Source organism: Acinonyx jubatus, chromosome C1 (assembly GCF_027475565.1).
Source record: "Acinonyx jubatus isolate Ajub_Pintada_27869175 chromosome C1, VMU_Ajub_asm_v1.0, whole genome shotgun sequence".
Taxonomy (NCBI): Eukaryota; Metazoa; Chordata; class Mammalia; order Carnivora; family Felidae; genus Acinonyx; species Acinonyx jubatus.
Genome location: NC_069381.1, coordinates 174,705,901 through 174,728,026, shown reverse-complemented (window position 1 = coordinate 174,728,026; position 22,126 = coordinate 174,705,901). Strand labels below are relative to the sequence as shown.

At 37.6% G+C, this 22,126-nt stretch overlaps 1 protein-coding gene across 6 annotated transcripts in view; it reads left to right on the top strand.

The window, feature by feature from the left end:
- LOC106979711 (serine protease 58-like) overlaps positions 1–22,126 on the top strand; it is a 173,638-nt gene that overhangs the window by 76,829 nt on the left and 74,683 nt on the right. Inside the window, exons 5-6 of one of the 6 annotated variants that reach the window (XM_053215467.1) lie at positions 7,043–7,120; positions 8,360–14,072. The exons of 3 other annotated variants lie outside the window; for them this stretch is intronic. In XM_053215467.1, coding sequence (XP_053071442.1) covers positions 7,043–7,120; positions 8,360–8,420 — 139 coding nt within the window. In that variant the 3' untranslated portion in view covers positions 8,421–14,072. Of the gene's footprint in view, positions 1–7,042; positions 7,121–8,359; positions 14,073–14,306; positions 15,138–17,487; positions 17,542–22,126 lie in introns of those variants that run through there. 2 more of the 6 variants (XM_053215464.1, XM_053215462.1) reach the window with 2 other exon arrangements.

The window sequence follows — 22,126 nt, the reverse complement described above, 5'->3', positions numbered from 1 at the left end:
TTTTTAATATTTTGAGGAACCTCCACACTGTTTTCCAGAGTTCAACCTAGAATTTAATGTGCACCATTTAGTAGGTGTAATGTGGTTGATTTGCTACAAATGAAAAGTTGAATGAATTGATGGTAGATAATCTACACAAAACTCAGATTAAACCATTTGCATCTCCCACTAGATGGCATAGGAAGAACCTAGAATAACAATACCTAATTCTCATGCTAGAGTCAATAAAAAGAAGTTTCTGTTTCTGTGGTTGAATGATTCTGAGTATTTTCTATTAAAAGCAAATACTCTATAAGTAATATCTTTGTAATTATGTTTCTTCTTTAATAATGATTTATTTCTAAGCAGTAATAAATATATGTGGTTTAAAATTGATAGTAAATAGGAGAATATGATGAAAGTTTATTAAACTCTTTTTAAAATAGATTAAAACCATTCTTTTTTCATCAAGCTGTTTTTTTATTCATTTTTAATTTTTCCAGGCTAGCATTTTTCCATATGGGTTCTTGGAGAGCCAAAGTCAGGGTTTGTCTTAGTGATATCACTCTCAGAGATTCCTGACTTGGGGAAGAAAATAAAAGTTAATAACTCTGTATTATTGTGACCCTAGTAGACTGTCATCAACCACTTACAGATTTTATAGAGCAATCAAAAGTGAAGCAATCCATATTTACTGATTAGGAGTAAGAGGGAAATATCACATGACCTGTGTAAGTAAGTCCACATTACTTTAAGAACACTAACAAGTATTACTCAAGGTAAAAAGAAATCCTACTTACTTCTCTATCACTTGACCTTTAATTACAGAACCTGTCTAATACCCATATAATTATTCAAAACATTGAATCCCAATGAATTTCTTCTTCATGTGAACCTCACACAGCCCTAGTCTAACTCTATTTTAAGAATGTTGACGGAACGTGAATTTTGATAAGCAGCCATAAGTAAATGATGAGGAGCCAGAGCTATATTATAAAAATTCAGCTAGTCTTTTCTGGGTACACCAGGTCTCAAACTTCCCCAAATCCCTAGTTCTGAGTTACCTGGAGTAGAGCTTCATTGGGTAGGCACCAATGCTTGGAAAGACTGCTTGATCATGAATACAGAGCCAAGTAAATATGTCTTCCAAATAAACGCAGCTCTTTGATGTAACTGGTACTATGGCGCCACAAGGATTCCATTCAACAGGTATTTATTGAATGACTTCTCTGGGCCACACTCTGTGCTGGGCCCTGAGCTAGCTTAAACAATCTGACTCTAATATTGGGGCAGCAGGTAAGGAGGCAGGAATAGTATCACTTTCAATAATGGTCTTTTACTGCAACAAGGGTCTCATAAATCATGGTTGTTTGCAGCATTAGAATCAAAAGGACACTTAACTTGAACCACAGTGCCCCCTGGTAACCATAACTGATATTCCACCTAGCTAATGAGAGTTCTCACTGAATATAGAAGTACTGCTCAATTCTATTTCAATAAGTACAACAAGCAGGAACAGAAAACCATTGGGGCAATGTTCCCAATGCAGGATTTTTTTTCTATACTGTATAACCCTTCAATGCCTCTCATCAGAATCTCCTGAATCACTTGTTTTAATGAACATTCTGGAGCCCTACTATAGGTCACTGAATCACATCTCGATTGTTTGACCAGGAGGCTAGAGCAAAAACCATGAATGGACCAGTTCCCAAGCACACAAGAGACCACCATGGACACTATGAATCAAAAGGGTGGTGTGGGGGCCTGGAGATGTGACGAGTTCCTAAGCACAACTATGGGCCAGAGACGTTACAGTTTGAGCCTTGACATTAATGTGATGTCATTTCCTGTTGCTTATCTTAAGTAAGGACCAGCTTACAAATGTCCTCTTCTAGGGAAAACAGCAAAGAATTAATTGACTGAAGGCACCAAGTATGGATTCTGCTTATATAACTTACTTACCAGAAATTATTTATCTGGAATGCATCATTTCATTACTGAGTTTTAATACCAGCAAAAATCATGTGACTTCACCTGACACCTGGGACTAGTCTTCCCTAATTCATTAATGCATAGAACTACCAGAAATCAAAATGCAGAGGAGCACTAACATGGAGTCCCCACATGTTCGGGTAAATGTTGTTGCTTTGAAGCAGAATTAAATTTGGGGAACTCATAGAAAAATCAGAAATTGATTTTTTAAAAAATTTGTTTGGTGATATGTATATATGCACTGTACATGTATCTGTGTAAAGGTCATAGGTTCTAAAACAAGTCCAGCATTGTACTGGGAGTTTAACTTTTATTCCCTAATTTTCACAACAGTCCTGCTGATGGAAATTATTGTGTTCCACGATTATACAGTGTAGGAACCCAAAGCTTAAGTAACTTGCCCAAGGTGACATAACATAGCAAATAAAGAGCTTGAACCCTCCAAAATCCATGACATTTCCATCATTCCATGCTTATAAAGAAACATGGAAAGAAATTAATGCATAAAAGAAAGATATTAAATGCTAAAACTTTCATGACAATTTTTTTTCCTTTGCAATATCAGAAATATCCAGTAGGCTGTACTCCTGAATCAGTTTTCTAATTGAAACTCAGAGCCATTAAACTGATTTTTCTTAGAGCTTCAGGTGGTTTTTTTGATGTATTACTTTAAATGGAATCTACAATAATAATTTGTAAATTTCTATATGCACCTGGAAGTGAAAAGAAAATATTAGTTTGTATGCATTGGTTTTAGGTCCTTAACTGCTTTTTTTTTATATTAAAATAGCACCCTATTAAAATTGTTTGTGAAATTTATTGATGCTTCCCAGCTAGGGACAGAACTTTATTTTATTCCATCATTGTGAAAGCCATGCTATTTTATCACGGGCTACCACACAGCTTAGCCTGATTTACAGAAGTGTGATGAGTTTATCAGCATGTCTCCAGGCACAGTTATTTTAGAATCATCAAAGACAGTGCTTCACAAAGTATGGTATTTTTTTACACAAAATTTTGTGGTATTTTTTTACAAATATCCCAGTGACTCTTAGACACATATAAGTTTGAAGACCACGCTGATCCATGTGGTGTTATTTGAGGGGACTAGGAAGGATCTTGCTCTTAATATTTTATCTACTGCTTGACCAAAATCAATTAATTTTATAGAATAAAGCAAGGATGTCTCCATTAGATTCCAAGTTCATTGAGCCATAAATATTTTAGACTGAGTTTTTTTTTATTAACTAGGTACTTCACCTTTGTAGGAGAACTAGGAAAGGGGACAATTAAACAGGAATGATGTTTGAAGAGAGACTACAAAAGCCTAATTTGAATGCTTCGCTTCTGAGATATGATATATGGACACCTCACATTATTCATTAAGGAGATGTCATAGTTTCAGTATAATATCTTCAGTATAATATCCTTTAACCAACTCCTGTATCCTGCAAAGTCAACCTTATAGAAGTCTACTCAACGATAACCGAGCAATACTTAATACTCTGAGTGTAGGTTATAATGTACTGTCATATTTACTTAGTTTTGTGTATTTTTAGTGTAGATAGAACCTATATACTCAAAGGCATAAAAACAAAACATGAGACACATAAGAAAATTAATATCATTACCTTGTAATAGAACTTAAACTTGTTTTCAAATAATACGTATCTAGCTATTAACTAGACCAGGCTCCATATGACTTCCTGTTGCTTCAAAATAGATACAGATATAGCATGGATGATCCTGGAAAACAGTATAAGTGAAAGAAGCCAGACACAAAAGGACACATATTGTATGGTTCCATTTATGTGAAATATCCAGAATAGGCAAATCCATAGAAAGCGGATAGAGATAGAAAGCGGATTACTGGTTGTCAGAAGCCAGGAGAAGGGGTAATGTGGAGTGACTGTTTAGTGAGTAGGGGGTTTCCTTTTAGAATGATGAAAATGTTCTTGAACTAGATGGTGGTGATGGTTGTACAACATTGTGAAAGTATAGCATGCCACTGAATTGTATACTTTAAAATGGTAAACTTTATGTTATGTGTATTTTACCACAATAACAAATCATACATAAAATTAAATAGAATAAAATAAAATCTCCCCTCAAAGGATGAAGATGGATAGTATTCAGGATATAGAAAAGAATGTGCCACTGGGGTTGAAGGGAATTCTAAGAGATACACCCCAATGTGTTTTAAGGGGTGACACTAAATTTGGGAAAATGTCAGGTTTCAGTGTTGAAAGCCAACTTTGACTTGTATATATGCTTTGGCTTGCCAAAAAGACAACAAAACAACATCAACCCCCGCCCCCAAAGGAAAAGCACACAAAGCCAATAATAACGTATAATCTTGTGATAAACAGCTAACTGTACTCACAGGCCAGAGTCCCAGTAGGTCAGCTCAGGGGGTGGGGCTTCCTACGGAGCAGTCACAGCTGGTTTCTCACTTATCTCCACAGAAAGACATGGAGGGATTCATAATTTACTCCTCCCATAACTCCCTTCCCCGCCCCTGTCACTAAGCCCCCAGGGCAAATAGGGTTTCTCCTATGAAGTAATCTAAGAATGGAGGTTTATTTTTATACTGGTGTTAATTGATGATTATCAGTGTCTACGTGACTATACATAAAGGCTATTCTCACTTTTATTTACTCTTTCAGAGAATTCTGGTATATTTACAGCTGTGACCTCAATTCTTGTACCTTTCTATTCCCTCTCCCACTGTCTAGAAGTCAAATTGCCCTCTTAAAAATTCATCACATCATATCAGGTTTAGATTTTTAAAAAAATGTATCTGAAAGCTTCAACTGAAAAACCGGAGAAGATTGCGAACTGCTCTGGAATGAGACAAAATGGTGTCTGCTGTGCCTTCTGAAGAAGAGCTGCATTCTGTGTAGGAGCTTTTGTGAAATCCTGTGTCACCCACGCTACCCATTACAATGCTCATAACAGTCACATATTTGATCTGGAGGAAATGTAGCTGGCACTGTATTTATTCCTATTACCTCCTGTCTTGAAGCAAAATGCCAGTACTTCCTCCATGCAGCCTGGAGTGGTAAACATCAGCTGGGGAGAAGCTTTTATGTGGGGAATTTATTGCTAAATGAATTTCTGAAGACCAATATAAGAAAGTGGAAGCACTCTTTACACAGTATAGCATTGGTGCAGATAGATACGTCCAATAATTAATTTCTGATGTACCCATGAACATCATCATCTCTTTTGTGGTTTCCTGTTTTGCGGTTTTTATATGATACACAGATTATTTCATTTTGTATTCCAGCCAATGGTGTGCATTCATAAAACAGATCTTTGTGCTATTAATATAGGAGGCATAATATAAGCTGAGGATTTGATACAGTGCTAATAAAATTAAATTATTTTTTGAAAACCTGCCAAATGGGTAAGATGTTTGCCCTATATTAGTGACTATCATTTTGAAGTGAAACCTACTTTAATGAATACCTGACAAAGAAACCTTTTAAAGGAATGATTATCTTTGACATGAATATATTCAGCTACTGTTTATACAATGAAATCTTAACTAGTTGGTAAAAATGGCACAATATTACGACGGGTATAGAAAGTACTACATAAGGAAATGTAAAGGCTGCATGAAGAGTTAATGACTAATTCTGTTATCTGAGTTGGTGCTTCAGTGACAATTTGCTCTGAGAAAAGCTTATGTTTATGATATTGTGGGTGCAATCTGTGTATTTGAGTTATACCCAGAGCCTTATTAATGCTATGTGTAAATTATAGAAATTACCAAAAGAAGAAAGCACAGTATGTTTGCATTCTGCTTTCAGATACAAGGCAAGGTAATTATAATTTATGACCCAGTGACTATATTTTATGTCTTAAAACTGAAAAGTAAGGGGAAAAAATGGAAAGTACTGGAATATGGATGTAATAATACTTAAAAGTAATGACCTCATTACATTTTCCATCTTCAGATGAGTTGTTAAAGCAAAGGTAAATACTTTATCATACAGTGGTCTGATTATGTTCAGAGAAGAAGAATGAAAAAATTTGAATGGTTGTAAAATATAGGCCATAATGACAGGTTAAGTTATTTATTATTACCCTGAAGGAAAAAAGTCTAAGCTCTGACTTCATTAGTCCACAACTAAACAAAAGATAAATAAACAGGCAATGTATTCATTGTTCTTCATTGCCACTGAAGACAGCAACTTAAATTGGTTAAATAAAGAACATTCTTAGCAATGTGGCTAGGAGTGATGAAGGAAGGGGCTCCTGGTGGCACAACTGGTTCAGCACCTGACTCGATTTGGGCTCAGGTCACGATCTCATGGTCAGTGAGTTTGAGCCCCACACTGCGGAGCCTGCTTGGGGTTCTCTCTTGAGAGCCTCTCTCTCTGCAACCTCCCCCCCACTGGCTCCCCTCGTGCTCTCTCTCTTTCTCTCAAGATAAATAAACACTGAAAGAAAAAAAAAAGAATGATGAAGGAAAATATGGAATACTTCTCCTTGAAGAATTTTAACAAAGAGGACATACATCTGTAGGCAAAGATTTCCTTGGTGGCTCAAATATAAATTATATGCTTCTTGCTGGTCATGATTCTATGGAAATCTATTCTCCAAAATAATGCAATACTGTGTTGTCCCACACAACTGGTGATGTCTTTTGTGGTTAATGCAAATTAAATATTTTTAGCATTGAACTTCACTAATTTAGGAAGTTCCCACTGGTCATTAGTAAAACCCAAAATGAGGACGTGCATTCTTCGTGTATCCTAGTTAATCATAGAGTGGGGCATGAGGGAGAAATTGGGAGGGTGGGACAGAAGGACTGGAAAATGGATAGGACATTTGATAAAACTATTTTAGGGCAATGATTTTTAATCCTAGCTGCAATTAGAATCATTTGGGATTTTTTTTTTAAATACCAATGCTTGAGTCCTGCTAGCTTGGGATGAGACCCTGGCATAGGTCTTTTTGCAGTTAGGTTTGAGAACCAGTATTTAAGACTTTTAAACATCTGCAATGCTCATAAAATTAAAGTGTGATGGTAAAAATATCTCTACACCAACTATTGTTTCAGAGTGACGTGGATCTGTGACTGGTGGGATTTAGTAGAAGCATATGATGTAGTACTAAGGAGAGCAATGAATCAGAACAGGTACATTCTCACCCTGACTCCACAATTTGTAAGTTGTGTGACATATTTTATCACTTGGGGCTTTGATTTCCTCATGTGTTAAATGAAGGAAGTATATGGCCTTCAGGCCACTTCTAGTTTCCTGATTGGCGATATGATTGTACAGAGTTTTGCAAAAATCTGTGCTTAGAACATATTTTCTAATTTATAAGTTACAGCAATAACCTCATAATAAAGAGGATCAAGGCATCTTACTAATGCTGTTTCGGTGTATTCCTAATAACCAGTTTTAAATAAGGCTCTTAAGTCAGGTCATCAAGTTGAAGACAATGTTATAATTCAGCAAACATTTTTTTAAGCAACTATTGTGTTGTAGACACTGTTCTAGAAACTGTGATGATGCAAAGATAAAGAAGGCACAGTCCTTATTTACAACAAATTGATGGCTTTGTAGAAAAGACGAAGTGAATTTGAAGAATGGAATCCAAATTCTTTTAACCTTTAAAAGGGACATGTGGGTCGTTTGGGTGAGTGTCCAACTCTTGATTTGGCTCAGGTCATGATCTTACAGTTGTGAGATCAAGCCCCATGTCAGGCTCTGTGCTGGGTGTGGAGCCTGCTTAAGATACTCTCTTTCTCTCCCATCTGCCCCTCTCCCTCACTTGTGCTCTCTCTCTCTCTCTCTCTCAAAAAAAAATTTTTTTAAGGTACATGCTATTCCATCAATACTCCCCCAAACAATAGCAATGGTCCTCAGCAAGAATTGTGAGAAATCTGTTCTTTTACTGGACTCTCTTCCTGAATCATTTCTATAAATCCCCAAGGATTACTTCATGTTCCACAGTCTATCCAGGTGGTCACTGATCAATTGACCAGCCATCCTAATATAGATATTATAGCTCCAGATCCCACAACTTATTTTTTGATATCCTGTAAGTGCCTTTCCATGCTGCTGCTGCTCTTTTTTGTTTCACACTAGATGTGTACACAAAGTTCTCCCTTAATTCCTGGAGCACAGCCAAACCCATCATAACATTTAAGACTTAACTGAAGGTTTAAGGATAACTCAAGCACCATACAGAAAATAACTTGCAACTTAGCTGCCCCTAAAAGAGACTTACAACTCTTAGGATCTTCCAGGAATATTATATGTAAATTAATTGATACTGTGAGTTGGAGACTGTTCCATGTGGCAGTTCCCCCAGACATCTTCCCATTGTGGAGTTCGTACACTTAAACCTCTCCTTTGTCTATAATTAGGGAGAAGTCTGGCCTCTTCCAGTCCATTCCCAGACCTGCCTCATCTTCTACCCTAGAATGATTGACTACAGAAACATCCAATTCCTTCAACCTCATCCACCAGCTACTCTTTAGCCTTAGGCAAGGTGATAGTAACAATTTAAATGGCATACCTCAAAGTCTGGGTTATTCAATTTAAAAAACCCATGGGTGGGTTGCCAACAGTTAAGGCAAGGTACAGCTGTTCCAAGGCTGTTCTAGGTCTTCACTGAAGCATGATGTTAAGAGAAGGTAAGACCTGGCTCCTGACATAGACTATTCTAAACCAATCTGTGAGCAAATCCTTGTATAAAAGACATTCATATATCCCAAGGGAAGGAGGCAATTTTCAGGCACAAGGCTAAATCCATATTTAGGAAAAAAAAATATTATCTGCCTCTGTCTCTGCAAAGGTGTATTTATGCTAAACAAAGGAAAATGTACCTTGACCAATGGCACATTTAACATGTTTATCTGAAGTATTAGCTTTCAGATTAAGGGGGACTTAACATTTTTGTCTAAGAACAATAGGTGGTTATTATGTTTATAAAAGTATTCTGGTGTTTTTCCTAAAGTAAAAGAATCTGCTCCAAAGGTGAATTAATGTTTCCATTAATACATTTGAGATGATGTCTTTCAGTTAATTAAAAAAAAAACTTGATTTCATTTAATAGAGATGAGGAAGGCCCCTATCCACACTAGGGGCAGGAGGGAGTGAGGATGGAGAAGCTGTGCAGGATAGGGAATGACTGCAGAGAGTGCTGAAGGTTGGGTTAGGAGCCAAGTGAGCTGGAGCAGGGAGGTCAGGAGAGAGTGATCCAGACATGGGACAGCTTTTGTGAAATCTTAGAGACCAGAGAGAAGGATGGTGCCTTCAAGAGGAGATGATATGTTGGTTGCAAGATCATGGAGGAGGTGACATTTTGGTTGAACAATAGTGACATTCACACTTATTTATGACTCTAAGAAAACTTCAAACCATTAAACTTTGATTATGAAAATCACTAGGCAATTTGTAAAACAGACCCTCTCACCTCCTCTCTTATTCTAGAGATGGAGGGGGCACCAGGGAGAGATGGTTAGGTTGAAAGTACAATGAATTGTTGTAGACTGTATCAAAGACAACATAGTTTGTAGACTATGTCAAAATGGACATAAAACATCTTATTTCCTGAGGCTTTATCACAAAAGCTTCTCTACCTAATACCATGCCTGTGGAATTCTATATCTATTTGATGAATAAATGATTATGGGAAAATTATGAAGGATTTTAATACAATTCCTCAAAAAGGTGTCTCATTCTTAATCCTCCCACACCCAAATAAGAGATTTAACTACCTTAATGAGATCATCTTACTTACATTATCTCATTTAATCATTGTAATAATTCCGTGAAGTATATATGGCATTTGATTTTCATTTTATGGCTATAAAAACCTAAGCTCAAGGTAAGTGATCCAAGGTCACAGCTTAAGGGGAAAAAAAGTGTGTTTTGAATCCAGGTCTATTGCTTCTAGTTCATTCTGTCATTTATGCATTCAACAAACATCCACTGAAGTTATGTCTGCAATCTCTATTGAAACCTCCGTTTAAACAACCCCTTGTTTAAACACTGAGTCACATGAGGACAATAACTTAGAAATAGGCCCTGTTGTTGCCTAGAACCATTTTATGAACTGAATTAAAAGTTTCCAATATTTGTCATGAATAAAGACTTGTTTGTGCATTCTGGCTGATGAATTGTATGTTATGTCAAGTTCTGTTTTGAGATATAAGCAAAGGTTGATGGCCTTTAGCAGCCTCAACCACCGAAAAGGTTATGATGCCCTCCCTACCCCCCAACCTCTCATATATGTATTTAAAAATTTTTTAATATGATTCATAAAGTCAGTGTAATATAGTTCATTAAAGTCTACTTTCACCCCCTAATGACTACTTATAATCTGTTTTGGCATTTTGTGGTACCCTAAGCACATATTTAAATTTGCTCTTTGCTTAATCCGGTCTGGGATACCAGATGTCCATTTGTACATTTTCTTTAGCATTGTACCCTACTTGTATTCTTGTTGATTAATTTGGAAACCAGGAATCAGTTGACTAACTTTCTGGTTCAAGGCTATAATTCTTTTCTCAAGTGGAGAGAAATTACGGTCTGCTGTGGTTCAAAGGAAATAATACAAGCTACAGAAAGTTCCTTGCTCCTATTCCAGGTGGGTGGGATGGTTGATATGGTATGGTACATAACTCATTGTGCCACTAGAATGTCATAAAAATCTTGTTCACAAATTGTGGTCTGTGTATTTTGATATAAGAAATTTTATGACACTTTTGAAGATAAATATTGGAAGACTTCTTGCTGCTCCCAATGAGCTAGAAATTAACATTTTTGAAATAATATTCTTGCCATTTTGAAAACTTTAGACTTCATTAATTACTTTTAAATCAGTTGTGGGAACTGTATAATCTTATAATTGTAACCTACCAATAAAGCTGTCTCTCTACTCTTTAAAGAGACATATTACATGCAATTTGAAATATATAATTAATTAGGAATTAACTAGAAAAGCTTCCAGAAAACTAATATTCTTAGGTAGATAAAGGCAGATTAATCTTGAGTTACAAATTAAGTCTTGTGTTAAATTTCTTTTCTTTCTTGAGGGTAAGGGGAAATAAGAACACAGTAATATTTTTAAACATCAATCATGTATTGTGGAGGCAAGGAACACAGAGATTTTCTTGACATTGAGCAATGCAAACTTTGGTTTGAAATACCCTGATCTCTGTGGATATACTCTATGAAGATAGTGTTCTATGTTTGTTTAATGTCTTCTGGCTTTCTTTGTCAAAAATTCCAGTGATGGGGAAATAGGGAAGTCATTAGACTTTTGCAAATCTCAGTTTCTTCATCTATAAAATAGAGTTCACATAAACAGATACACATACACTCTACACACACATACATACACACATACACACATACACATTCACATACACATGAATTTCATACTAGTTAAATCTTGAGCTCTGGAGTCAGTTGTGGGCTGATATCCTGGCTCCACCATTTTCTAACCATATGACCTTAAGTAAGTTGATTCTTTAAACTTCAGTTTCTTTATTTGTAAAACAAGGATAATAATTTCTAGGGCTCTTTAAGGGTAAAATGAGGAATGTAGTAGAGTGTATAGCATAGTGCTGGTATCTTGGACTTTGTATAAATTAAATAAATTAAACAATTTTATTGTTTTATTAAAAGCATTTTTTTTTAAAAAGCATTTTAGGGGCACCTGGGTATCTCAGTCAGTTAAACATCCAACTTTGGCCTGGGTCATGATCCCACGGCTCGTGGGTTTGAGCCCCGCGTCAGGCTCTGTGCTGACAGCTCTGGGCCTGGAGCCTGCTTTGGATTCTGTGTCTCCCTCTCTGCCCCTTCCCCACCTGTGTTCTGTCTCTCTCTCCCTCTCTCTCTCTCTTTCAAAAATAAATAAACACTTAAAAATTTTTTAAAAAGCATTTTATATATTCATAGTGCTAGTTGTTACAAACAGAACCATTTGCCAAAGGTGAGATTCAAATGAAATGTATATCTTCCTCCATAGTATCAGAGGTGCCTCCCTCCTCAGATTCCCCATGCAGCACTTTACTCATATATATAGACTAGCATCTGACTTCTACGGTCAGAAATGACTAGCTCGCTACAAATGACTGAGCCTATCTTTTTCACTGGATTATAAATTGTGGAGGATATGGACAATGCTTTAACTGAATTTTAATTGCATCCCTGGCTGCAATTATACTGTCTGCACATAGCTAAATTATCAGTCAAGATAAAATTTCAGTCAACAGTTTATCCCTGCAATCTTTTCTTTTTTAAATTTATTATTTATTTTGAGAGAGAGAGAGAGAGAGAGAGCAAGCAAGCTGGGGAGGGACAGAGAGAGAAGGAAAGGGAGAGAATCCTAAGCAGGCTCCTGCACTGTCAGTGCCGAACGCCAATGCAGGGCTCTTCGTGGGGCTCAAATTCAGGAACCGTGAGATCATGACCTAAGCTGAAATTAAGAGTCCAATGTCTAACCGCTTGACCGACTGAGCCACCCAGGCACCCCATCCTTGCAATCTTGATTTGTACAATAGAACAATTTGAGAGAGAATCTCTACCTGATGTGTCTCTAGTCAGGGGCCCAGTCCTACTAGGATGAATGCTAAGTGGGGGTCCTATATGGAGCTTCAGGGTGAGAGCCTTCGAGGGGTGGGAAGAGTACTTTGGCGTTGCTGGTCTCCAGGAGGAAAGCTGGGACTCTTAATGTTAGCATGGTTACTTGTGCCCTGTGTCTCCTTAGAGCCATCCATCAGACCCTGCTTTGCCCCAGTCTCTGTCTGCTCTCTGCAAAGAATATTTGTGATGTGCATATGAGACCTGAAGTTCTACCTCTGCTAAAAAATCTGCTTCCCTTCTAAACATACACACACGGGCACACACACATACATATATATACAGCCATATGTAACCATATGCACAGTCCTCATTCAATGTTAGTCCTGACCTGAACTGCAGTTGGGCTCTTTATAATACTACTTTAATGGTGTGAAACTCCATGGAAATAAAATTAGAAAAGTCTATCATGTAGTGTGTTTATTGTAATGCATAAATATATCCATTTGAGAAGTGGGTGGTATTTTACATGGCTTTTTTGTATTACTTGGGGATAATTATTTCAGAATTTTTTGCTGATATCTCTATAGCGTATGGAAGAAAAAATTAGGCATAATTTATTTTAAAGATCTAATCACAATTATGTCAATTTAATTCAACTCATTAACTCTCTTTTGAGCATCTATTACATACAAAGGACGGAACTAGGCAATATTGGGAATACACAAATGAATAATAGGGCATGGCCCTCGTCTCTGAAGAGGTCATAACATAACATCATTATCATTGTCAAAGTGTATTTCTTAATGATTCTATCATATGTGTTATGCCTAATGGGGTATAAAACTGGGTAAGCAAATCTCAAAGCCTGCTCAAATCTTTTTTTGAGAAAAAGAATGTACATACATAAATAATAATATGCTAGTTCCCAAGATTTACTCTTGACAAGAAACACAAACACCAATAAATATGAAATTGATTCAGTTAAAAATTATAGTAAAGCCTAATTTATCCAGTATTATCAAAGAATATATATGTGTTTTAATTTTCCTGATATTGGAAACACATTTTTTAAAGCACCAAAGCATTTTAAATATTAATCAGTTTGAGGTATATCTTTCTAAAATGTATCATCTATTTCTTATGCCTTCTAAAGGTGTGTATCCTGAACCAAATTTAACATTTTCTTAATGAAACTGGGATATTATTGTGAACATCAAATAGTTTGCTGTATTATAAATAGGGAGCTTTTCAGGAAGAATATTGAGGTGTGCAGGGCTATTTTTCTGTAGACTAAATGGACTCAGACTATATTTTTGGCTTATCTGTTTATTTATTATAAGAATTTAAAATTTTTTAAAAATATTTATTTAAAAATTTTTATTAACTCCAATAGAGTTAACATACAGTGTTATATTCATTTCAGCTATACAATATAGTGATTCCACAATTCCATACATCTATTATAAGTATTTTTTTTTAAATTTTGTTTCCTGGGGTGCCTGGCTGGCTCAGTCAGTGAAGCGTGCAACTCTTGACCTCAGGGTCTTGGACTCAAGCCTGACATTAGGTGTAGAGATTACTATAAAAAATTTAAAAAAATATTTAAAAAAATCTTGTTGCCTTAGTGGTTTAACTCTCTGGGCCAGTTACTATTGCTATGTAATAAGTCACCCCAAACTTAGTGGCATGAAAAAAAATCATTTTATTATGCTTTCAGATTCTGATTCTCAGAATTCAGAATGGGCAAGTGGAGAGAGCTCTTCTTTGCTCTGTGATGTCTGGCCCCTCATCTAGGAACACTCAGATGAGTAGGAGTGACTTTACTAGATGAAGTCTGGACCAGCTGTGACTAGAGAATCTAGTTTCATGATGACATCTCACTCGCCTGCCTGGCATCTGGACTAGAACAGCTAACGGCCGGGTTCAGCTGGGATTATTGACCAGAACACCTATACAGGGCCTCTTCATGTGGCTTGAGATGTTCACAGCTTGTGATTGGGTTCTGAGAGGGAAGGCCCCAAAGACGAGCTTCTTGAGGATGACTGTTCCAAGGGAAACAGGTGGAAGTTTCATGGTCTTTTCTCATGGCCTCAGAAATCATACCGTGCCATTGTATTAGTAACAGGTGAGGTGTGAGGTCAGCCCCAGATTCAAGGGGACAAGATTTAGACTCCCCTTCTTGATGGGGCAGTGAGTGGCAAGATTACACCGGGAGAGAGCATGAGGGATGGGAGAGATTGTTGCAGCCATCTTTGGAAAATACAGTCTGTCAGCAGCCATTTTTATTGCTATTAACAGTGTCTTTTCCGTCTAGGCTTTCCGCATACTTAGTGTAGAGTTTCAGTTCTAAAATAGCAAAACAAATAAGCTATCTTTTAAGAATTAAATGTAAAATCAGGATATGCAATCATTTGGGTGAGGTCAAAGCATTTTCTCATGAACGGGGTGACTGAGTTTTAATACACTGACCTGATGGTAGCTAGTCTGGCTGCCATGAGACTATGAAAGGTTGCAGCAAGAAGGTGACTGCCTGTAAGCCAGGGAGAAAGGCCTGAGGAGAAAACAAACCTGCCGACACCAGAGATCTGCTGCCACCTCAGAGATATTGTGGGTTCAGTTCCAGATCACTGCAAAAAAGCAAGTCAAATGAATTTTTTGGTTTCCCAGTGTTTATAACACTTTTGTTTAAACAATACTTTAGTCTATTAAGTGTCCAATAGCATTATGTCGAAAAAAATAATGTACGTACCTTAATTTAAAAGAGCTTTATTACTAAAAAATAGTAACCATCATCTGAACTTTCAGCAAGTCATAATCACTGATCACAGATCACAATAACAAATACATATACTAATAATGAAAATATTTGAAATATTGCAAGAAGCACCAATGACATAAGCAAGTGCTGCTAGGAAAATGGTGCCAAAAAGTTGTTCAATGCAGGGTTGACACAAAACCTTCAATTTGTTAAAAAAAAAAATGCAGTTATCTGCAAAGCACAATAAAGCAACGTGCAATAAAATGATATATGCCTAGGGCACCTGGATAGCTCAGTTGGTTGAGCATCCAACTCTTGATTTCAGCTCAGGTCATGATCTCACAATCCTGAGATAGAGCCTCAAGTCGGGCTCCGCACTGGGCATGGAAACTGCTTTGAATTCTCTCTCTCCCTCTTCCTCTGCCCCTCCCCTCCCTTTCAAAACAAAAAACAAAAAAGATAAATGTCTGTAGTGCAGGTGGCTGGATGTTATGAACTGAATTGTGCCCTGCCCCAAATTCATACATTGAAGCCCTAACCCCCAGTGTGAACGTATTTGGAGATAGGGCCTTTAAGGAGCTAATTAAGGTTAGGGGATACCTGGGTGGCTCAGTGGGTTAAGTGTCCAACTCTTGATCTTGACCTCACAGTTTGTGAGTTTGAGCCCCACATCAGGCTCTGCATTCACAGCAGGGAGCCTACTTGGGATTCTGTCTCTCCTCTCTCTGCCCCTCCCTCACTTGTGCTCACTCTCTTGCTCTCCTCTCTCTCTCAAAATAAGTAAATAAACTTAAAAAAATTGTTTTGAAAAGAGCTAATTAAGGTTAAATGAGGTCATAGGGTGGAGCTCTAATCCAATTGGACTGGTGTTCTTATAAGAAAAGGAAGAGATAATAGGTGTGTCCACACAGAGGAAAGGCTATGAGGTGGCTGTCTACAAGCTAGGGAGAAAGGCCTGGGGAGAAACCAAACCTGACAAGACCTTGATCTTGGACTTCCAGGCTCTAGAACTGTAAGACAATAAATTTTTGTTGTATAAGCCACTCAGTTTGTGGTATTTTATATGGCAGCCCCAGATTATTAATACACTGGATAACTGACTTCTCAGAGGATATGGTCTTAGTCCTACTGCCCCATCTCTACACTCATCTATGCTCTCTTTGCTATACCTAGATATTCACATGTTTCTATGCCATCACTCATGCTGTTCCTTCTATGTAGAAAGTTCTTTCTAGGGCGCCTGGGTGGCTCAGTCAGTTAAGCATCCATCTTCAGCTCAGGTCATGATCTCACAGTTCATGAGTTCAAGCCCCGTGTTGGGCTCTGTGCTGACAACTTAGAACCTGGAACCTGCTTTAGATTCTGTGTCTCCCTCTCTCTCTGCACCTCCCTCACTTGCTCTCTCTCTCTTTCAAAATAAGTAAACATTAAAAAATTTAAAAAAAAAAGAGAAAGTTCTTTCCTTCTTATCTGGGCCCATTAACTCATTTCTCAAGGCTCAGCTCAGATGCCATCTTCTCTGTGTTTTTACTTAATCAACCATCCAGACAGAATTAGCCACTTGATCCTTGTGCAGCTACCTCGATTTTATCATTTTTTAAATGTTTATTTATTTTTGAGAGAGAGAAAGTGGGGGAAGAGGAGAGATAGAGAGAGAGAGAGAGGGAGACACAGAATCCAAAGCAAGTTCCAGGCTCTGAGGTGTCAGCACACAGCATGACGTGGGGCTTGAACTCACAAACCATGAGATCATGACCTGAGCCAAAGTCAGACACTTAACCAACTGAGCCACCCAGGCACTCCTTGATTTTATCATTTTTAATTTTGAGTGATAGCCATCTCTGATCCCCTCTCCCCTGCCATAGAATAAAGTGGTTGAGGGGAGGGACTGCATCTTGGTTCCCCTAGTTTCTGGTATAGTGCCTGACGTTTAGTAGGTGCTCAATACATGTTTGTTGATTTAATACATTACACTAGAAACACATAAAATTTAAGACCCGGATGACACTTTACCGATGATGTAATCTAGACTTTCATTTTATAAGTAAATAAAAGGTTGGTTTAGACAGATGTTCAAAGGAAATCACCACCACGCTTCTAGTTGGTACAAAAAAACATCCTGAAAGGTAATAATTTTAGGGATGATTGAACAATTGAAAGGCATGAGCTCATAGAGCTGAGAAGGGGAATGTGTTCCAGACATTGGGTGGGGCATCGAAAAGGTTTGGAGACAGAGGGGGATGACTGAATAAAGTGAGTACCAAGTTAATGTGTGCACGTTTAAAATGCATTATTGTGATTTGGAAGGTCTGTTCACAAATCTTCAAAGAAACTACACATTAAATTTTATTACTTTTATTACCTGTATCTCCTAATTTTCCCTACTTAGTTATTGATGTGTCGGTTGTTAGTGACACAAGTCAAAACTTAAGCAGTTGGGATTGTGCTGTGTGTATATCCTGGTAATTGCATATAAATTAAAATAATAAAAACACATCCCTTTATCTCAGTATTCTTACTCAGTCAGACCTAGAGCAAAGATCTTACGCACCTCCTTTCAGTTCATTTCGCCCCTGGCAAACTTCCAAGGATAGGCACGGCTGCCATCTTTCACCCCTCATCCATCTTCCCTCAGAAATACTTTCCATTCAGTGCTAAGGGTTGTAAGAGTATGATTATTTTCTTGTTTCCTAAAACATACTGGCAGTTTGGACTCCAGCCAATAACATGTGAAAGAGCCCACTTGCTATATGTATATATATATATTGGAATGGTCTTTGTGTCTAAAGAGACAAGCAAAACAAAAAATAACAACAACAAAACAGTGGAAAAGGCACAAAAGAAACCTAAAACCCCATGCTTTCATTATGGAGATAAAGGCAATAACATTATCAATACATAAATAACAACGCAGGGGTTGTTGTGAGACTTTAGTCAGATGATATTGTAAAGAGCTCAGTTTACTGCCTGGCACTTCCTGTGTGAGTGCGCACAAAGCTGTAAAACGTTAGCTGTGAACATCGGCAAGAAGTTCCATGTAGCAGTACCACTTGCCCCATCTGCTTATGAACTTGGGATAATTACTTACCTTTATGACGCTCAGTTTCTTTATCCATCAAATGGGGATAATGATGCGCTTTCCATGGGGTTGTTGTGAGGATTTGGTGAAATGATGAAAGGGAAGGACATACTACTGGGTACTCACAGAGATATTTCCTTTTATCGGTGGAAATACTTGGGTTCTATTTCTAATTTTTTTAATTTATTTATTTATTTTGAGAGAGAGAGCAAGTGGGGGAAGGGCAGAGAGAGAGGGAGAGAGAGAGATCCCAAGCAGGCTCCACTCTCAGCGCAGAGCCCGATGTAGAGCTTGGTCTCACGACCGTGAGATCATGACCTGAACTGGAATCAGCAATCGGAACTCAACTGACTAAGCCACTCAGGCATCCCTAATTTTTTTTTAAACTGATTCCCTAATGACTTTGTATCAGTTAGGCCTTTGAAGCTCATTTTTTTCATATAAAATGGAGAGTTGAGCCAAGTAGTTTCTCTTTTAACTGTAAACTTCTAGGGACCCCCTCAATGGGGCCATCACTGACTATTTGACCTTGGCTCCCTTTTTTCTCCCTTTGCTTATTGGGGTCACTGCAAGCCCTGTGTTAGGAATCTTTATGGGATAGAGGGTTGCAGCAGGCAGAACAGTGTCTCCTTCACTTCGCCCTCCAGCCGGGGTAGCTGCTTCTCCCCCCGTTGTGCCCTCTCTCTCAAAATAAATAAATAAACATTAAAAAAAAAAAAGAAAAGATTTGGCCTTAATATATTTCCAGTGTGACCAGCAGACTTCTTCCCTCCAAGAAGGTGATCAAAACAAAGGATGATCTAAATAAGAGCTGTATTTTAAATATTTAGACAGTTATTTGTTAGCTGGTTTCTTATTGGATTGGTTATCTATCTAGTAACCAATGCTGCAGTCATGCAGTCACTTGTAAATTATTTAAATGTATTTGACTATTAAATGCACTGCCTACTAATAATGACATAGACCTTTGTGAAAACCTTGGGGAAAAAAAAGCAACCTTTGTGAGATAATGACAAATGACTTGTCCTGTACATGCCCAGGATTTACCTTCATGCATGGATACCTCCTGAAAATGTTGAACTTAACTAAGCAAATAATGCATACAGATGAAACGTTTAATTGTGTTTTCATGGTCTGGACTAGGATTAGCGCAAAGTTTCTGTTCATCAGAGCTTGGATACCTTCAGGTATCAGGTATCAGATCCTAGTCAGGCTCCCACACTTGGAGCCATTTAGTCAGTATTTATGCCTTAAAAAAAAAAAATACGGAGACTTGAGAGTTAATGATTTGAAAGGATTTAACCTGTAGATTTTTTTTAAAAAGTCAGTGAGAGTTGGGTGTTGAAACAGGGGTGTCAAACTGTAGGTTGACTGTTTAAATTGCCCAGGCCTGGGATTTCCTTTGTCTATGCTAAGGTAGAAACTTCCAAAAAATGATTCAGTTTTACCTTTTGCATGTTAGAGTGAAGGTAATGAACGTCCAGTTTCTCACATCCTCCTTTTCCCTAAAGTACACAAGAATTAATGGGGAGCTAATAATAAGCACAGATTCTGTGATGTGTTAAGCATGATTTGTCTTCAGTAACGGGAAGAAAGTTCCCTTAGAGTTGTGGTTTTCTAGAATATAAAGGGGGCATAACATAGAATAAAGAAAAAAGCTTTGGAAAAGCAAGACTGTCCCTCTGAAAAGAGTACTGAAGTGAGGGAGGAAACGGCAGTAGAAGGACGTGGGTGGAAGGAGATGATTCAGCCAGAGGGGGCTGGGTGAGTCCTGTGGGCTGGCCTGCCTGAGTGTGAAATGGGCGGGTGGTTATGACTAGCATTGAATGGGAGATAATTAAGAGCAAGTTGGTACCAGTAGCTGCCACGGAAGGGAAGAGAATATGTCCAGAAAAAGCAGTTCTTTATTTCAGTGCTGAATTAAAACACCTACCCATGGGGGGGCTTTGAGAATCTCATTTTGAAATGAAAAAGTATTTGCTGAAAACAATACAGATGATTGTGAAATTGTACGTGCATTCTTCTAGTGTCGTGGTGAAAATGTTTCAAAATGATATAATTGTGCTGGGTACTCTTTCGTGGAAAGAAACATATATTTTAAAATATCAGCCATTCCATAAAGGAAAAAGTATTGCTGTTCAAAGTCATGCACAACACAAGTATCAAGTTTCAATGTGGGATCAGCTACACATACATTTCTGAATCTTTTTTTAAGAGAAAGGACGGAAAATGCACAGCTTCCATCGTCCTTTAAATAGCTTTCTGGATTGAAGAGCATTATAATTAAACTGTACCAAGTGTCACTGTAGAGAAGCTTCTAAATTATGGGTCTGAATGGGGGCGAGAAATGCTATTTGATTGCTTGACAATCAAAACCAGAAAATGTTCAGATATGTACAACCCAGACTTATTGTAATTATATCAGATGGAGAAGTGGGAGGAATAGGTGTAGCCTTGAATTCAATAATTACTTGTTTATCTCTCTTTCAAAAAATTTAAAAGAAAAACTATTCATAAATACTCAAGAATGCATATTCACAGAGTACTTTTGTATAAGAAAAAAAATATTAACAAGTAATCAGTCCTTTCAGTGTGTCCCAGAAACAGGTTGTGGGGAAATGGCCATGTATGTCCTCAAAACACTCTCAAAATGTAGAAACTAGTACATTGAACTCTTCGATAAGAACCTTTTTTCAAACAGAATGTCAGAAGGGATGTTCATCATGAAATCTACTTGTCATATTGTTTTGCACTCCATTTCGCCCAGCTCTTTGTTCTCTCAAAGCTCTCTTTCTCTTGTAAGGTGGGAAGGAATAGGTAGAGATGTTATCAGGACATTGCTTAGGCAATTGAGAAGATTTCTTGCTTTTGAAGAGGCCCAAAGATGCCTCTTGGAAAGAAAGTGAGAATTTAATACCATACCAGCACCTTTACAAAGTGCCTGATGCCTTGTTAGGTAGTATATGTGAGAACAAACATTAAACATTTGACTGGGAAACATAGGTAGCAGAAAACTGTCAGGCTAAAAATGATGACATAGCACATTTTTTCATTATCCATTCCTAAGAGAGAAACTGCGACCCTAAATTGTACACATAATACATGCATTATATATGTAAACAAAATGATCTCTTATTCTATAGTCTTCTGGATTGATCCTTCCTTTAACATTTAGCTGTGGATCTAGTTTCCATCTCATGTAATGAGGAAAGTCCATTATCCTCTTCCAGCCTTCCCTCTCCTGGGCGTTTTTCATTCCAGATTCTCACTACTGATTTTGTGTACTAGTTAACAATTTTTCTTTCATAGATGAGTGAAAGAAATGTTGAACATATTGAAGAATAATTAAACAATTTAAGAATTGGCTTGCATGATTCTTTCTAAAGAGGGCTATTTCCAGACAACAGTATATAGTCCCCTAGAGTGAGCCATTAGATGCCAGTCATAGAAGGACAGTTTCACTTCAGTTAAGGGGGAGTTATTTCTGTAGGTCAGAGATTTACCAAAACAGCCTCAAGCATCTTGAGATGCAGCAAGTCCCTTATCTCTGGAGATGTTTGAGTATTCAGTGGCTACATTAACTTGAGATTTTTCTCACAGAAGTAGACCCTGAGATGAGGATCCAGGGTAGTTTATCTGGCAGGTGATCCCAGAAAAGAGTGGTAGGAAATATAGAAGTAGGACAAGGAAAGGATATATTGTTCACATGCGAGTCCCATATGGAAACAGGAACTCTAATCCCACTTGGAAATTCTGGAG